Source organism: Tinamus guttatus, unplaced genomic scaffold (assembly GCF_059628265.1).
Source record: "Tinamus guttatus ecotype Peru unplaced genomic scaffold, ASM5962826v1 Tinamus_guttatus_pri_ptg000226l, whole genome shotgun sequence".
In the NCBI taxonomy this organism is placed as follows: Eukaryota; Metazoa; Chordata; class Aves; order Tinamiformes; family Tinamidae; genus Tinamus; species Tinamus guttatus.
In genome coordinates, this window is record NW_028288760.1 from 3,550,019 (window position 1) to 3,568,668 (window position 18,650).

The 18,650-nt window shown below is 48.6% G+C and overlaps 1 protein-coding gene across 5 annotated transcripts in view; it reads left to right on the forward strand.

Moving 5' to 3' along the window:
- DAB2IP (DAB2 interacting protein) overlaps nt 1-18,650 on the forward strand; it is a 138,597-nt gene that overhangs the window by 36,019 nt on the left and 83,928 nt on the right. For 4 of the 5 annotated variants that reach the window (XR_015913399.1, XM_088525369.1, XM_088525368.1 and 1 more), the window contains exon 2: nt 11,231-11,334. The exons of the other annotated variant lie outside the window; for it this stretch is intronic. Coding sequence is in view for 3 of the 4 variants with exons in the window: in XM_088525369.1 (XP_088381495.1) it covers nt 11,231-11,334 (104 nt within the window). In the remaining variant the exon portion in view is untranslated. The remainder of the gene's footprint in view (nt 1-11,230; nt 11,335-18,650) is intronic. 5 annotated transcript variants of the gene reach the window in all.

The window sequence follows — 18,650 nt, forward strand, 5'->3', positions numbered from 1 at the left end:
AGCAGGTCAGAAATGTAGAAGCATCACAGTTTAGTGTGTATTTTCTGTCACAAGGATGTCAATTTCTGCTCGAGTAAAAATGAGCTAAGTTTTAAGAAATGATTCCATATAATTTCTTGAGAAAAATACACCCTTATCCTAAGAAAAATAGACTCTCAGACTGAGCCACACATTTTCTTATGTTCCTGTGCAGCGTTTGGGGCATCCTGAGGTGTGAACGCTGCCTGCTGCTTCACCAGTGCTGTTGCTCTGCCTGCTGCTTTCCTTGGGGTCCTAAACTCACTTTCTCCTCCCTCCTCTGTGCTGCTGAGGGGGGCCCATCATCCTGGGAAGGAAATGAGGAGCTGAATTGCTCCCAAGAAACGCAGAGTGTGCTTTTAGCTGGAAGGTATAGGTAATAAATGAGAAACAGGTTGAAAGTCCTGATCTGCGTCCAGCAAATAATTGCTTCCAAAAGCCTGTTCGGAGGGATTCAGCAGTCGTTTCATCATCTGCTACGTATTGGAGTAAGCTTGTTTCCTTTCAGCTGTGGCAGCCCAAACAATTAGATACAGAGCTGCTTTTTAGAGCTTTTAAACCTGTATTTCCCTGGAAGGTCTTTTACTGTGGCACTAATCCTTTAAGTTATTGCACTGAAGACGGTCTATAATCCTTTAATTTGCTCTGGTCTCAAAAGAAACAGCAAACTACATGGGTCAGTTCCTGTATTTGGTTGTAGCATTTTTGCTTTTTTGATCTTAGATACTAGCTTAGTGCAGTTTGCTTTTCTATTAATCACTTCAGGGAATATTTTAAATTTAGATTTTAATTGCTTGTGAGTTGGTACGTCTGTGTGTGTGTAAACAGACGACAAAACCAAGAACTTCCTCACTCATTTCATTGGTCCGTAGAGCCTTCAAGTTGAACTTAAACCAAGTTTTCTCAGGCCCCTTTGAAAATCATCAAATGTAAAAATTGGTGACTTGTTAAAACCTGCCCTCCTACCTGCAGCAGGCTGGGGAGGCCGGAAAACAGTCGGGGCTGCAGGGAATTTCTGGAGGCCTCCTGAGCCCTGGCGGAGGAGCCCGAGCGTCGGGGTGGGGTTGGTTTTGCGGCGCGGGAAGCGAAGCCTTTGCTGATGAACCCCCCGGCCGGGTCGGCTGGGTCCGAGCGAGCAGGAAGATCCTGACGGGCAGCCCGAGCAACGCGCGGCGGCCGAGCCCGGTGCCGGCGCCGCTGCTCCCCGCGGGGCCGACCGCGCTCTCCCTGCCGGGTGGCTCTTGGCAGCGAGCCTGGAGGTTCGGCTCTGTTCTCGGAGGTCCGTTTTTGAATCCTGGGTACTCGGTGTTACTTTAGAAGTTCTTTTTAGGATGCGTGTTGAAGCATTCACTTTGGAGAAAAACATACCCTATAAGAATTGTACGGCCTTTCAGAAACATGGCTGGGAATAAAGGAGGCCAGAGTTTTGCTTCATTAACATTTACACTGTAAAGGGAATCCTCAGACGTGGAGCACTTAATCTTTCTTTTTGAAGAAACCAATTTATTTGAAGAGCAAGTCTCTTTCGTACATTAAGTGCTCACACTTCTGATTTCTTACAGCACTTCTGCATCCGTGAATTTCTTGTAGCGTTGGAGATCAAGCCTGGCCTTGTTCTGAAGTATCCAAATGTGGCAAGAGGGAGGCTGCTGTCAGTTTTGGCATCGGGAGTTAAATTACAGGATGCTTCTTAAGCCTCTTGGTTCCCATGGTAACAGTCATCCTTAACATTAACAGTGTCCACGGTAACCAAAACGGGCAAGTTTTAAATACAAGATATTTTCCCTTTGCATTTTTAGTACCTTTAGACTTCTGGGTGGGAGCAAATTTTGATCTGGCTGTTGTATTTAAAGTGAGAGCATTTCTCGTCTGCCTAGATTGCCTTTAGGAGCCGCCGGTTCAGGACGGCCGGTGTCCGCGCGGGCGGCGTGGCCCGATGCTCCCTGCGGGACCTGCCCACGGCCGCGGGCAGGTCGGAGCGGGATGGACACGCGCCGGGAAGCGCCGTCCTGCAGAGCCCTCCCTGCAGCGGGCACCTGCCTCTGAAGGGAAACGCTGCCTGTCACTTAGAAAAGCCTCCATCATCACACCAGTAGGACCATTGCTGCGGGGTAGTTGGATAAAGGAGCAGCATTTTGGGTGGTGCATTCTGTCTGTCTGCTTGTAGCACACTGTTGTTTACATGAAATGAGAAAACACCACGGCTTGTTTATATTTTCTTTCCTATCCCTTTCATTGGCAGTAGTGATGTTTGCCTGAAAGGTCTAAAAAGTGATTTCCTTAAAGCAGACACCTGCAAGTTTGTTTTCAGAGCATGTTTGTGTAAGAGGAGCAGAGACAAAACAATAAAAAAAGGCAAATATCAGTATCAGCCATAATAAATTGGAAATTCAGGAACGTAAAACATTGCTAGGAGAGTCCTTGTCTTTGCTTGGGGACCTCTAATGCCTCCTGCATACGCACTTGGAAAAACAGGAAAAACTATTCTGCTGACTGCTTTCATAAGCAATGCCCACAGCTGGAGGGAGAACTGTATATTCATACCTTTTTTTTCTTTTTGTCCCTGCTGCATTTTAACTCTGTCCTGAAGTCAGTTCAGCAGGCGAGCTGCACTTGGGTTACTGCATGTGCTACATTCAGTCCAGCAGCTACCAAAAACCAGTCCTGTGCAGTCAGTGGAATAACAGATCTTACCTAGCTTTTTTTTTTCAGTTGAATTGAGCCTTAAATGACCAGTGTTAAATCCCAACCTTCTGCTTTCTTGAGCACCATCAAAGTTTCTCAAATGCTAAAGTAATCTAACTTGGATTAATTGCCTCTGGGCATTAAGAATCTTTCAGGCTGATGCAAGAGCTGCAGATACTATGTGAATTTCAAATCTTAATGTTTGGTCTATTATGCAGATGGATGTGACTAGAGATATGTATGTGACCCCATTTATCTCTCTAATGAAGTGCCATCAATAGAACATCTGTTTCTTTGCAGTAGAAAATCAAATCTCCGACGAATCATGCTTATAAATTAAGTATTTATTTATTTAATTTGCATTTTACCAGTATAAACCTGTTGTAGCAGCTACCACGCACGACTGGAAAAGGCCACTCAGTAATTAAACAGCCAAAGGTTTCTTTAGCGCCGTGCTCTTACGCCGGGCGCGGGGCGCACCGTCCCGAGCCGCTCTGTGGCCTCCGGAAGAGGCGGCCGCGGCGCCGGGCAGGGCAGCATTCCCGAGCCTTTCCCGAGGGCAGGGGCAGGCCCTGCTCCCCGTTTGTGCCCAGCCTTGCTCAGGTACCGCAGGGCAGCAGCGGGCAGCCGTGCTGGGGCTCTGTGGAAATGTTAAGCATGATGGATGAATCTCATTTAAGCTCCCCAGAGCTGCCTTCTTGCTCTCCGAGCTCCGTGTTGCTTGTCTTGATCATCACAGAGGAGGAAAGGGATGTTCCGCTTCGCTTTATCATCCTCGGCAGCCCGGCCAGGGTATTTGCAGTCTCCCCGGTTTGGTCCCCAAACAGGCTGCAGTTTCAGCTTGTTCTGATGTAGTTTTTGCAGTCTGTGCTTGATTTCGTTTCCACCCTGGAGAAAAGGCTCCTAATGATATGCTGTTAGCAAAAGATGAATTTGTTCTCCAGACATCACACAGAGAAAGATAAATATCATACATATTTTATATTGGAGACTGATAAATAAAGAAGAGAAATACCCAAATATATATATGTATCTAATTAAAAATACAAGATAGAATAAAAGCAGGGTTTGTAATGAAGGATGCTCAATCAGGACCCTTTGCTATTTATTTTTTTAAAGGGGCCAGTAATTTTCTGGATGCCTGATGTTTTCTGCTTGTCACTACTCTGGCATGTAGAGCATGTCACAGCTCTAGGAACCTGCAGCTAAGTCGTCTTTTTTCAGTACGTGGATCTGTTTATTGAGCTTTGGTGTACCTAGGAATTATTGTGTATGTTTTCTGACTCCTCTTGCTGAGATTAGGCGTGCTCCCCATTCCTGGGTTTTTCCCTCTGCTCTATTTTCTTCACTCCTTTCCCTTCTGCCCTCCTGGAGTCTTCTTCTTAACCCTTAGGTTTAAGCTTCCTCTGAAGTTAGGAATGTGCTTCCCTCAGCTGGCAGGAGAGCAAAGCTGGGCCCGGATGGCCGTGACCGGCTGCAGGAGCGCAGGCCCGAGCTGCCGCGGGCCGGGAGGGCTGGGGAGGAGCGTGCACAAGAAGGGGACACGTCCTCCCAGCTGGAAGTGCCGCTGAACAGTAAATGAGCAACCAGGTAACAGCACCAGAAAGAAATCCCAGCCTGGAATGTGCCTCGCAACCGGGTTCTGCCCTGCAGTGCAGACGTAGCCGTAGCCGTGCTCCCTCGTCCCTGCTGTTTTCCTGTGCCGCAGCAAAGAGCCTTCAGCTCCCTCTAGTGAGGAGCCGGATTTTGGTTCTCTTGGAGCAACATTCCTATTTCCCCACGCAGGTGAGAACAGGGACGTGGATTACCTCTGCTTTGCAGGGGAAAGACCCGACTGACCTTTCTAGAGGAGGACAGGCTGTTAAATTCGGGCAACCAGAGCCCCTCAAAGGACAAGAAATAGGTGAATAAGTCCCATTTCTCCGTACATGGGACAAAAACCATCTCACCGCGCAGCTGGGAAGGAGTGTGGTTATCTTCCTGGTCATAGTAGAGGAAACAGAGCAATAGATACGTATCAGGTGCACACAAAAATACCACAACTCTTTGGCAGCGCTAGGTTCACAAGCCATTAATAACCCTTCCTCGTGAGCAGTATGAGCAGTATTAAATGCTGCCTGGAACGTGGCATCCGGGAACCTGACACAGATGATGGGAGATCCATTAAAGTGCACAGTGTGCTGTGGCAAAGGTCAGTGTCACTTCAGATCATTAATTAACAACGTGATAGAAAAAGTTCTTCTCCCAGAGGATCTTAGTCCTTCTTTGAGAGAAGGTGAACATATTTTTTTTGCTGATAGGAAACAATTTGGACATTTTTTTTTCTATGAATTGCACTGTTTTCTGTGTTCTAGCTGGTTTTAATAAGGTCTTCAGTTTACACAACTGTTCCAGGCACCAACCTGGTAGTGGGAGAGGATTGGGGACTCTTGGAAGTTTGTGAGCTGCTCGCAGAGCTTCTGGAATGGCCAGGTTGGGAAGAGGAGGAATGGTCCTGGGAAGCAGACTGTGACGGTTTGCTGACACCTGGGTCACGAGTGAGGGAAGCAGTGGTGAGGATATGAAACTGCTTGTTGGGGTAATCCCTGTGGCCAGCTACAGGTGCTCAGGCACCTTCTTGTGGTGTAATGGCAACAATTTTGTGCCAGGGTAAGCACTAAAGGCAAGTAATGATCCCAGGTCATTTCTTTGTTTCTACTGAAGTAGTTAGGTAAGAAAAAATGTTATTTTTATAAGCTGTAGTTCTGTAAACAGCATCCTCAATTGTCTGGAAAGGTGGCAACAGCATGAGAGCTTGAGAAAGCTTTCTACTTAAAGCAAGAAATGAAGGGGGAGTAAATCCCAGCTTCTGGTGTGGACAGTCCCAGGGCAGGAGGGAGACGGTCCTGCTGCACACAGTCATCCTTCTTCTGGACTCCTGTGGCCGCCTAATGCTGTCTACAATGTAGGTTTCTCTCCATGCTCTTTCTGAGCGGTCTGAATCACTACTGAGTCTGCCCTTCAGGGACTGGTTTTAATTCAGAAATGCTACTTTGGGCCGTATTAAATAAATCACTTCTGCTACTCTGTGCCTCTTCTTCTCCTCTGTTGGGCCTACGAGCAAGGAGTTATTAGATAATGCAGAAATTAGGAGAATAGCACCTAAGTTCATTAGGCAATAAAATTAATTCACCAACTGTAATTGCATGAGCAGGAGACCGGTAATTCCTGTTCTCCCCAGTTTCGCAGAAACTCCACCCAGTTGAGCTCTGGCGCGTTAGGGATGTCAGGCACGAAGCCAGCGGGGCAGAACGGGGCCGCGGCGGGTGACGCAGCACCCGGCCATTGGTGCCTGCTGGGCGGAGGTCAGGCAGGAGCTGACCCGTTCACGTACTGCACACAGGATCCCTTCCGTCAGCTTGTGGTTCTGATGAACTTGTCCTGTTCTCCGTTATATCCAGACGATCTGGTGGAGTTGTACTGTCCTCTGCAGCCTCCGTTCCTCAAAGCGCGTCACTGCCGGCCTGGGGAAGGGACCTGGCGGCTCCCGGCCTCCCGCCGCGTCTCCCCAGCGCTGCTGGCTGGTCTGGCATTCCAGTCATACTTCTCTGTCTTGCTGCCTCTGATGAAGTCATCATCTCTCCTTCTCTTCTTCCTGACCTGTCCAGAGTGCCATGGCATGTGGGTTGCTGACAAGCAGAGCTTCCTTCTGGTGAGTTGAGGGAGACAGTTTTTGCTGCTGACTTCTGTGACGCTCGCTCGGATCAGCACCTGCTGTGCTTGTTGGGAGCTGGAGCGGTTTCCTATCAGAAAATCAGCTTGCTGGGAAGTGCCTGCTTGCTTGCTGTTCATTGCAGCTGCTTCCCTGGGCTCCTGCTCGCCACGGCTCTTCCACGGGCTCGTTCCTGGAGTGCTGGGTGAGGAGTGACAGGGAGCGGGGACAGGACACCAACAACCAGAACGGGTTGGTGGGATTCATTCCCACCAAGGAGAGCGTCGTCCTGATGATCTCTTGGACCAGCAGTGATTCACAAGAGTAGGTAGCGCTGATGTAGCAAAAAAAAATCTCATTTCCCAGGTAAAAAGTGAACAGTATTAATATTTGTGCCCTGCGTTAAGCATGGTGTCCTGCTCCGCGGCAGCCTGCGAGGCTGCAGGGACAGCAGTGCCCAGCGGCCGGGCAGCAGCTTGGGCACCAGGATCCCCCCAGGACTCGGGGCATCGCTCACCCGCTCTCCAGCTCTTTCTGCATGTGCAGAAGAGGCGCTCAGGAGTGTGCTGAGGATTAATTATTCTGTTAGTTCAAATGCTTCAAATTAGTTAACAAATCAAATGCATTTATTACTGTACAGAAACACTCAAAAATATTCCTAAGCCTTAGGGTCCTAAATTAATGTGCAGTGTTTACAGGGCTGTGCTAGCAGCCTCCTCCTGTTGGCAGTGAGCTCAGTGGGATGCTTTTCCACCCTGGCAACTTAAAAAAGTCCCAGTGCAATGCACAGCACGAGGCACCGTGGAGCCAGCTATGTGCAATAACCTCTTGGAGTGTTCTGTTTTTTTTTTTAATTTCAAGCAAGTTTCTCTTTTAGTTTTAAGGTCAATGTGAAAACCCCAAACGTTGCAGCCTCTGTACATATTTGGCAAAGCAGAAAATGTGTTTGTTCCTTCCTTCTTGCTTCTGTCCCTTGGTGATCGCGTAAGGCGCAGGAGCCCCAGCGCCGCGTCAGCCCCGTGACAGAGATGGAGCACTTGCACTCACGGAGATTGAGCAGGTGGTGATCAGAGGGAACCGGGAAGGCCCCCAGGACGTGGTTCTGGGAAGTGCGAGGGAAGTCAGGCAGTGTGAGTAGAAATGTGGAGGTTTTATTGTTCAGGAGTAGAAAAGCGCAGAAAAATGCCATCTGTAATGAGGAAGAAAAGAGCATTTCGGTCAGAATAGCCCCAGTTCTCCTCAGTGTTATGAACCTTTTCCAGCTTAATTTTGAGAGTTAAGAGTTTCTAAAGAACCAGGTAATAGCTGGCCTGATCCCGCTGTGCAAAGGTAATTAGAGAAGTTCTTATTGCTCATCTGTTTATATCCCATCTCTGATGTGAGTATTACAGTGCAGGCAGGTGGGAAGCAGGGAGGATCCAAAAGCCATCCCGTGCTTGGCTGCCTGTTCCTGCTCCCGAGCAGCTCTGCTCTTCCCTGTGCCCAAGGAATCGTTTTTCAGCTCCAGGATGCCAGCACTAAATCCTCATTTAATAGACTGTTGCCTCAGTGATTTGCAGGGCTCCGTGTCATAAAGGAGAGATTTGGAGGTTTTAAGTTCATAAGAAGTTGAGGACTTTGGGACAGGAAATAGAGTCCTGAGATACTGGTGCGCCTAAGCCCTCAAATCAGATCTGATCTAGAGCCAATAAACGGACAAATGAAGGTGTAATCCTGGAATTTCTATGAGCTGAAGGATAATATTCAACTAACAGAGAAATTCAGTGGCTGGCAAGGATGTTATCTGATAAAACCGAGTGCTCCTGGAAATGTCATCCTGTGGTTAGCTGCTGCAATAACACTTTGCCTTGCTCTGGAGCCTTTTATCTTGGGATGCAGAATGTTTGGCAGACATTAATTAATGGCACCTTGCAGTGTCCCCGTGCGATTTTCAAGATTTGTATTGATGTGAATCTGAGGAAAGGTATTAAAAGGTCCCTAGTGAGTGTGCAAGGAAGATGGGTGCAGGAGCGGGGCTCCTTCAGGCCCTGCTGCGCCGTGGCGGAGCAGGAGCCCTGGGCCCTCCGCGAGGAGGAGGAGGTTGAAGAATTTGGGAAGAAAAGACTGAAGTCAGATACTGAATCTGATCTGTAGCTTGCTTGTCGTGCACATGACTGAGCAAATACAGCAGTAATAACAGGAAAAAAGGCTGCAAGGGACTTCAGGGGGTCGGAGGAGGGAGGGCCGGAGGCCTGTCGTGCCCGGCCCTCTCGTGGCGCTGGAGACTTTAAAGGTGGATGGGGTTAAACGTGATTCTTTTTCCTCTGGGGCAGTTGACTCCAAAGCACAACTGACCTTGTCAAGGGATGACATTTTGGAAGGTCTAACCTAAATGTCTCTTGCTGTAAATTAAAACTTATTTCTTTTTCTCCCTCTAGTGGATGTGGAGAGCCCATTCATATGGGGACCTTTGCGCTGTTGCTGAATGCCATGGTGCTACTACAGGTAGCTCCAGGCTTGCCATGGACAGTGCCAGGCCTGGCTTATGGCGTTTGCCCTAACCCTGAAGAAGTAAAAAGGGTGGTTGAAAGCATATATAAAACTGTTTTGCTCTACGTTTCTGACAGCAGGGAGATACCAGTTTACCTGGAAGCGGGTTTTAGCTCCCTTTAAAGCAACCAGGCACCCCCATGCCAGCCCTCCTTCTAGGTATCTGCTTCCTTGTAAAGAGCTGCGGAGGGGTCTCCCTGCAGAGCCTCCCTCCGTGTGGTGTCTGACGTGGAAAACTGACTCCAAATCCTTTCTGAAGGAAAACTGGGAATAATAGGAGGGATCAGCTCCTGCCTGGTCTCCATGCTTTGATGTGTGTTGCAGCGGTGTGTTTCCTGGCCTTGCTCTGGGCGTATTGCAGGGATGAAGCAGCAAGCTCAGAGCACAGTATGTGACCGTGGCGCAGTCCAGTTCAGAGCCAGGGAGGACACTCTCCTTTCCTAGAGAGGCCCGACCTGCCGCTTGGAGGAGGAGGCCGGTTGGCCGATGGAGCGCGGGGACTGTGTGCCTCGGGCTGACACGGCGGCGCCTGCGGGGCCGGGGAGCTCCCTGGAGGCCCCGCGCTCCTGCTCTCCAGCCGTGGATATAGAAACGCTTTTAAATACGTTTCTTTAGTGCCCTGATTATAAAAAAAAAAAACATGCAAACCAGCCTCTTCAGTTCTCTTGTCATCTTGGATCTCTTTCAAAACTGGTCTAATCAAGCAGTTCTTTATGATAATTTAAAAAAGAAGGCCACTCTTCAAAGGAATAGTGTGGGAGCCTCCTTGGGATTGAAAACGCAGCACTCCTCAAGCGATCAAGCAGTTGGGAGGCTCAGCTAGAAGTTCAGAAGGCAGCACCTTTAGCTCCCTGCTCTCCTGCAGGATGCATGGCCGTGGTGGTGAATTCCGGCCGGGATTTGTAACCAGGGAGGATGTCAGTGAGCAGCCACTTCCCTCAGTCGAGGTCTTGCAGCCTGTCCTTTTGCAGCGGTTCAGCACTGGCCACAGCAAGTGTAGGGGGGGCATCCCAGCTGCTGGCTGTTCCTAGCAGTCAACAGCAAGGGGAAACCTTGCTAAGCGCAGAACCAACCGCGCCAAGACCTGCCGGCAGCCAATGGCAGATCCCAGCTGCAGCAGCGACTGAGAAGTGGCAAACAAACCACCTCCGAGTCACAGCAGTCAGGAGAGCGTCGCTGCCCGAGACGTGCTAAAATAGAGGTTGTTCCATCTTTAGATTTCTTTGCATGCTGGTTTGTAGAACCGGCCATCCAGCAGAGCCTACTCTGTCATTTCCTTTTGCTGCAGGTGTTCCTCTCCAGGCTACCTCTCATGCCCAGCCGAGGATCGCAGGATTGCTGTGACACTCATCAGCATACCTGCTGCCTGGGAAGCTGTGTGCTAGGATGAGCTCCCCAAACTTTATTTCAGCTCCATTAGTTTTTTTTTTTTTTAGTATATTTTGATGCTTGTCATTTTTTTTATGAAAGAGGAGAGTTATGTGAGAAATCTTCTCCTCAGTGGGATTCTGAACTGCCTGTGCTTGAATTACATATTGCTTAGCAAATATCTCAATATTTCGTGTTCAGATACTGTCCCTCAAAAGCGGTCAACTTGCAGGGATTTCCCTAGATCAGAAGGATTTATTGGCAGTGTGGCAGGAAGGACACGAGACAGTCACAGAAAAGCAGCCTGTGGAGAGGGAGCGCTGTAGCTCACAGGGATCCGCGTGGTGAAAGTGCCCTGGGCCTGGCCGTGGGCAGGGCACCAAGGAGCAGAGCAGCGGCATGGAGCTCGGCAGGGTCCCGTGGGCAGCAAAGAGCCGGTGTTTGAAAGAAGAAGGTGCATTAATTACTAGGAGGATTTGCTCGGGTCTTTATTTTGTGTTTCTGACATTGTGTTTCTGACACGAGGAAAAAGGTAAGCAATATTACCTGTATTTAAGTCTAATTGAGACTTAAATAATGTTTCTAGGTGCAAAGCAAGTTACCAGAGAAATTAGGGAATTTAAGAATCCTGTGCTGTTAACAGGATGAGCATTTAAGTCCACCTGTGCATGGGTCTGTCCCTGGCATATGAGTCTCACTTGGCTCTGTGTGTTTTCTGTTTACCCATGCAAAGACTGGCAGTACAGCCTGGCGGGTTGTCACTATCGATACCTGGAGCTCACAGCTTGGTAAAACACGCCAGCTGCTGAAGGTGACGGTCTTGCTGTTTGGCTGTTTATGCAGGTGACTGTGGAAGAGTGAGGAGACATCGCGGGGGCTGCCGCCGCGCTGCTCCCGGCCGCCGTGTTTGTAACGGGCCTTTTTCCTCTGCTCCCACAGATTCGCCCCCGGAGAGGTGCGGCCAGAGGCGCAACATGCCCAGCGGGGGCCCGGAGAAGAACCCCGCCATGGAGCCCGCCGCCACGACACCCTTCCGCGTCACGGTGAGTGTCCTCCCCGCTCACCGCCGCACACGGTGCCCTCCTGAAAGGTGGCTTACCTGACACTGCCTGGTTGCGTACATAAACGTGCACTTCTGAGGTGCTGTTAGCAATAAGCGAGGGCAAAGGATTTCTTGGTAAAGCAACAAGGTTTGGATTTAAATCTGAAGCAGGTTTGGGGAGGTAGTTTCGCTCGGGAGAGTCCCATAGTGAGGTTTCATTTGCAAATCCTAAAGCAGTCCAGTATATTCATACATCACCACGGACATGAGTGACAGCAAGACCACGTGCTGACAGGGTCTCTGAGGTGCTTGGGGGGGGACATCACTGCATCCGTGCTAAAGAAGGAGCCAAACATCACAGGACCCATCCCCACCCCTACTCTCTGCTCTGTTTCAAGAGGAAAATGTCTGCTGTAGGTGGATGACAAGTTTGCAGAGAGGTGTTTTTATTTAGAGAAGAGGCAAAGGACCTTGGAGCTAATTTGCTCCATGTACATTGTTTTCTGCCCAGGCCGCACCTACTTCAGAGGCTCAGCTTCTTCACAACAAACCTAGATGAGTAGAACCAGATTTTCAAAGAAAGACCATGCTGCAATCTGGAAAAAATCTGAGCACACCCAGTTCACCTGGGAACGGTGGCACTGATGAATGAATCACTAGCAGCTGCTTGTCAAGTAGTTTATATTTTAATTCTGCAAACTAAGTCTGTGAATGCATAAGACTCTTTTGAGGCTTTATATTCTGTAACCTTTCTATGCAAATGCAGGCTGAACACGTATGAAGTTTTTCTAGTACCATGTTATTTGCTAAATAAAAAGGGAAGAAGTGATCAAAGCAGTGAGAAGACAGCAGGACGTGAGCTCTGTTTCGATGGTGGCATTCACCTTGTGGCAAATACTGAAGTCGAGGAAACAGGAATACTGAGGAGTATGAGGTGTTTGGTAGCTGGTTTTGGTGGCATGTTTGGTTTTCTTTTTCTGGAGCTAGGAAAGTTATTGAGCTAACAGTTTTCTGCACTAAGAGGTCATAGCACAGCGGCATCATCGGCGATTCCCCTTGTGAAACCGCCTTTGTGCTAAGCAAGGTGCGTCTTGTGTCAGTGCCAACAGGAAAGGGAATTTTCTTCTCTAAGCCCCGTGTTTCATCTATCTGCCATCTCTCTGAACTGGTTCTCTCCAAAACTCTGAGCATGGCAGGAAGAAAAAGAACACAGCAAAGCTAACAAAATTGGCATGCTTGTGCTTTGTGCATTTCATTTAGCAGAATTCTTTACCAGCAAATGTGTAGCTCTGAACCTTAAACAGCAACTGCCGGTGGGTAATAGACAGAACGAGGGGAAACCTGCGTACTTCTCAAGACAGAGGATTTAGGGGTATTTTTCTCAACTTGCTTGTTGTCAGTGAAGCTGACAGGCTGTTTACTGCTGCCCCTGCGGCAGGTATCCTGCGGTGTGCTTTCAGAGAAGCCCTCCCCATCCCCAAGCAGTTTGGCCGGTGGCTCTGGGCACTGGGTGCGTGATGCGGTTCCCGCTCCGCTCGTCTCCTCTGCGGCACCGTGTGCTCAGCTCGCTCTGGGCCTGCTTGGCCCTGGAAATGTTGTTACCAGCAGTACGAGTAGCTTCCTTACAAACACGGCTCTGATGGCTGCCCACATTTCAGCAGCTGCCAGACTTGAGAATTATATTCTACCTCACCTTCCTTCATTAACCAGAAGAGGAGCATTAACAGTCCACTCCAGCCACTGGGAATAGTAATTAGTGCTTTAGCTTAGCAGTAATGGAATTATTACTTTTGAGCTTGCTGCTGTAGGTTTTGATGCAAACTTTTCATATTTTACAGCTAATTGCTCCTCCCTGACATCTCCATCCTTCTGCTACTGAGTCCCCAAGGGATGGATAAGCTCTGGAGCGGCTGGATTGGCAGGGCTGCACTCTCAGTCCCTTTCTTTCCTTTGAAATCTAAAGCAATTTCTTTGGAAGTGCCTCCCTCCCCAAGCAGAAGTTTGCCAAGCAAATGTTGAATGGGCATTTGGAAAATATCAATTTCTGCTGGGTTTTGAGTTGTAGAGTTCTCCCTATTCTGTAAAACTTTGAAAATCAAGCCTTATGATTTCTACATCTCAGTTTTTGAATTAGCTGTTCCTTTTTCTTCCACACTGAGAAAATAGAGCTTTTTAAAGACTACAGAAAAAGAGAAAAGAATTCATCTAGGCATCTCATGGTATAAAATGATTATTTTCCATTTAAACCCATCTCACTGAGTTTTGTGCTCTCCAAGGTTTGTGTGATGACTTCCCTTGCAACTCATTCGAGTACTGCCATCTGTTGACTGCTTTTGTTAGGGCCATATTTTGGGTGTTCTTGGATGCAAACTTGTTTCCCAACACTTCTGCTGTCTCTGTGGCTTGGGTGCACAACTGGATTTCCAGTGATATTATAAGCTACTCATATGGCATCCTATCATGGTTTTAATCTTTGATAAATGAAGTATTAAGTACTAATGACGTCATTCCAGTACATAGGAACTCCTGGAGAGATGAAAGCAAGAAACCTCCTACCATTGCTGTTCACTGAGCATAATCCTAGATGATGGGATCCTAGTTCAAGGTGGTGTGGGCTAGATATTAAAGGATTTTCCCCAAGTTATTGCCAGTATATAACATATACTGTTTGCTATTTCATTTCAAGTAATTTTTTCAAAAGCAGTCATGTAAATTATATTTAAATATTTTGAATTTGGAGAATTTATCTTGCTGTAATGTCTGAAGAGCTGAATGGTGCTTCCCTCAGGGCGAGCATCCCATCTTTAATTGAAATGTAATTGTTTACTAAACCGTTCCAAGGAGAAAGAAAATTACTATCATTTTGGTCTGTGGCTGCATGCATTAGAGCACCCCTTTTGCTGGGGTTTGAATTCAAGGAGAATGGGAATATTATCACAGATGATATACAAACAGAAAGCCATTATCATTAAACTGTCAGCTGCAGCCGAATGTGGAGATGGAGTGTTAGTGGGAGCAGGAATACGTAAATTCCTTCGCGAACGTCTCTGCCGACCGAGTCCCCGTGTTGTGAGCAGGGGCAGCTTTGGCTGCGGAGCGCCGGGGGTGGGAAGCAGACGGGAGCTCGGCCTGGGCATGCGCCCGGGCGCCCGCTGCTGCCTGCGGAACGTGGCAGCACTGCGGCACCCACAGCAGCGCACGGCCCTTTCCTCCTGACGCCCTTCCTTGAACGGGTTTCCAAGCTCTCCACAAAGGTGGCTGATTATTATTGTCCTCATTTTACAGAAGGGAGAAGTGAAGTAGGGAAATGTTAACTAACTAAACTGTGATCATGCCGCAAAATCGGGAAATGTGTCCGGAACTGAATTTCTTAATGTCTAATTCCCAGTCCTGATGTTAACTACTACCTAAGTTACTCCTAATTGCCTTTCACGTCTCAGAAATCCTCTGCAGTTTCAAGAGAGTTAAGTGCTCTCCTCAAACTCGTGCAAGCGACAGAGCGGATTTCTGCTCGCAGCTGCCCCTGCCAGCGCCCAGGGTCAGCAGGTTTGCTGTTGGTTTTAAAATCAGAGCTTTCCGTCTTACTTTTCTATGCCACCTTGTTAATGTAAATCTCTGTGCATGTTTGCTCCTTAAGTTTTATGTGGAGGTTATGAACCATAGGATAAATTCTAGATGAGGCATGAAAGTTAGATTTTGTTTGAAAAAAGTGGAATCTTTTTCCTTAGTGCTAGTGCAGGAATTGGCAAATGAAACTGCTGGAATATTTGTTTAATTATGTGAGTCTGGCCTTGCATATTTCAAGTTTTCAAAGGAAGTTTTGTGTGTCTATGAGGGTGAAAAAGAGCACATTTAAAGAAGGATGTGTGGGATTGTCAGATTGCAGCACAGAGCTGCTGTGCAGACCGCTGAGGATTTATTATGTGCATCAAGCAGGAGACAGGAATGACAGGATAAAAGCTCTGGTGCTATGACCTGCTTCCCTGAAAAGGGCTCAGCAAGGCAGAGCAGGGATTTTTTCCTGTTTGAAGTGACATGTTCCAGGGAGGTCTCTCTTTCGGAGCCTGCAGCTCTCCACAGGACATTTGCGCAGAAAGGAAGAGGCAGAAGGGTCTATCGGCGGCTCGGTTCACCCACGAGGCCGCTTTCCTTTCAAAGCCCCAGTGATCCTGTTCCCGTGTCCCTTGGCGGATCGGATCGCTATGGGATGGGCCAGCGAGGTCCCCTCCCGCGGGACAGGGCAGCAGTGAGCCCATGCTCTTGGAGTCTGGTGATGAGCTCCTTCTGTTTGTTTCTGGGTCACACACAAAGAATTACACTGCAGAAATAAAAGGCAGATAAGAAACACATCCTGTTCTCCCTCTTTCCATAGCACTGATACGGCACTTCCAGGAAATAAGCTACTTAATAGCAGGTGTCCCTCGAATCGCTCAGAGCACTCCAGTAGCCCATGAGTGTGCATTTAAGAGGGCCTTCATCTTTGAGCATTTGGAAATGTCTATTGCCTTACATCAAAGATACTAGATATTAATTTATGTATTAAATTTTAGAATTTTTTTTTTAATGGAATTAATGGAGATATGCCTCATTGCCAGAGCAAACAGGACTTGGTAACAGTGGAGAACACTGAACAGTTAATGTAAATTTCTCCCAGCTTTTACATATATTCTGAGACAGATATTTTCTTACTTAGACTGAACACTTGGCTTTCCAAAGTCAAAGCCATGTTTTGAACCCTGGTTTTGGGGCTCTTGTTGTGGAAGGTGGTTCCTGTGTCATCTGCACAGTTTGTGCAGGGACTTGGGCTGCTGAGACAGGAGACCCCTTGGGAGAGGCTCCGTCTGTCCAAGTCCTCCTGTCTCTCTGTTGGTCCCTGTTGAGTGACTGAGAATTTATGGACCTGCAGGAGCTGAGGGCCCTTCCTTGGGTAGGGCTGCTGAGTTAGACCATAACTGGTTCGGAGGTCTCCTCCGCCCAGCCAAATCCCAAGTGGGAGCTGTTTAATGTGAGACTTTTTCTCCAGGTGGTGACACTGTTGTTCCAAACCAAACACAGCTCTTTGAAACCGCAGGTCTCATTCAGATCACTTCCATGTTTTACAGTAGTATAATCCACTCATGTAAATTATATAATTCCTCATTTACATCTGCTTTGCACATTATACCACGAAAACATTGGGGAACTCTTGGATTTTTACCTGATCTCATGATACTTGCAGTTAAATAACTTATTAATACTGTGGGTCTATATGTAAACATACATATTAAGATGACACTGACTTCTATATAGTTTTTTCAAACTTTAGTTACCATAGAAACAAGATTTCTCTCTGTACGGTGTCGTCTCCTCCGCGCTGCTCTGGGCTCCCGAATAGGCTGCGTTTCTCCTCCATGCTCAGGTTTTCTTGGTGAGCGGCGCTGGCGACGGCTCAGCCACCCCGGAGCGTTTGAGAGGGAGCTGGCAGAAGCCCTCGTGCCTTTCCTGAAGCGTGCAGGGTTTCCCCAGCCCTGGAGCTCAGCCAGCAGCTTCCCCGTCTTTATCTTGCTCCATAATTACAGTGGATCTCTTACCTGCTGCATTCTTCAAAGCACCAAGGAAATTAGCTCCAGAACTAATCGCGTCTTTATTTCCTAAACAGTTCTCTGTAGTGCTGGGGGTTCACAGCAGTCAGCGTAACCTGTCCCTGCCTGCCCTTCTCCCCTCCCTTCCCTCCAGGGCCCGGCGTATCCCGTCCTTGCCGCGCTGTGAGGTCCAGGCCGCGCCGCATCCCGCCGAGCGGCCGTCCCACGGCTCAGCCTCCTACCAGGAGCTGCAGAGTTTCTTCTTGGGCTGCTCCCTGCCCCTGGGCAGCCTCCCTGCGGCGGCAGGGAGCGAGCGGAAGGAAGCGCGGAGCCCGTGTCCATGGCTTATGGCTGAGGGATGCAGGGAATATGGGATCACTTTTCTTTCTCTACCTGGATAGCGGTTTAGTACCAAGTTCAATGTGGAGGCAGAGGGGAGCGTGTGTTCTGGGGTATTTGGGAACCTGCATGTGCTGTGGAACTAGTCATTGCAGTCCTGCTGCTAGCAGGAGCAGGGAGTCTCCATGTTTCAGAGTGGGGCCCTCCCAGCACCCTGTGTCCCTGCCCCGGCAGCGCCTCGGGGCAACGCGGGGCCCTTTCGCGCGGAGCCTTTGGCTTCAGCCTCCCTCTGGATGCAGCCTTCCCTGGTAATTAGCAAGCGAGTGAAACACAGTTAAGGGATAAATGAATGAGAGTTAAATCTGCCTGATAGAATAGAGAATTTCCTGCTGGGTGACAAAATTCTGCTTTAAAGATAGTAAATCCAGTGCTAATAATTAGACAAGAAATAATTGCCGCTAAAACCCCCAAACAGGATCTGTATTTGCAGTGTCTGTCTTATTTTGCAGAGATAAAACAGCAATGAACTTAAGTTTTGCCTCAGATTCATGAAGGATATTCCTTTTGGTTTATATCTTTGACAAACTTTCAAAGTGAATGTCTTGTGAAACATAATTATCCACTATATAGTTTGTTACTTGCTCATATCCCACTCTTCCCCAGCCGACCCTGAGCGGAATGAATTAAGACACGGTGCAAAGACCCGATGCAGGGTGCAAGCTGTTCCAAAGGGCAGCGGGCTCGGGCTTTTCAGGTTTTCCTCTTGGAAGACTGACCCCACTGGGCTGGTTTGGTAAGGAAAGTGTTTGGCCCCATTGCAGTGCTCTCCCAGGTGACCTCCTTGCTCGGCTTCATCCAGGCAGTGATTTTTGGGTTGCTCTTCTCTTGGGTAAATAACTGTGGTTTTGTTCTTTGAGGCTACTTGCATTCTACCTGTGTGCCAGCTCCTGCATCATTCAGCCCTGATTGCTCCATTACCCTTCTCCCCCTCCCTAAGGAATATTTATGTGCCTTGTTCAGATATGAAATGTTGACAGTCTGATAATCAGGGAAGTGTGAACAAATCCTCCGGAGCAGCGCGTTTGCTTTAGCAGAGGAATGAAAGGATCCGAACGGAGGCGTCGGTGCTCCCTGAGTAGTGACGGCCTCGGGAGGTTCCCTAGATGCTTCCTGGCGGCGCTTGCCTGTCCCAGGTGCTCTTAGTGCCCTGCGTGGGACGTGCTCGCAGGCCGTGTGTGTCAGCGGTGTGCGTGGGACAGCGCGGAGGCCGCCCTGCCTTCCCGTGGTGTCCCTGGGGCTGTGCCTGCCGGAGCTGCGCACAGGGCTCCGGCTGGGTTTCCCGTGCTGAGCTGGGAAGAGGCAGCCGCGGGGCTCCGAAGCTCTCTGCAGTTCACTCTTCTCTGAAGTTCTCCAGCTG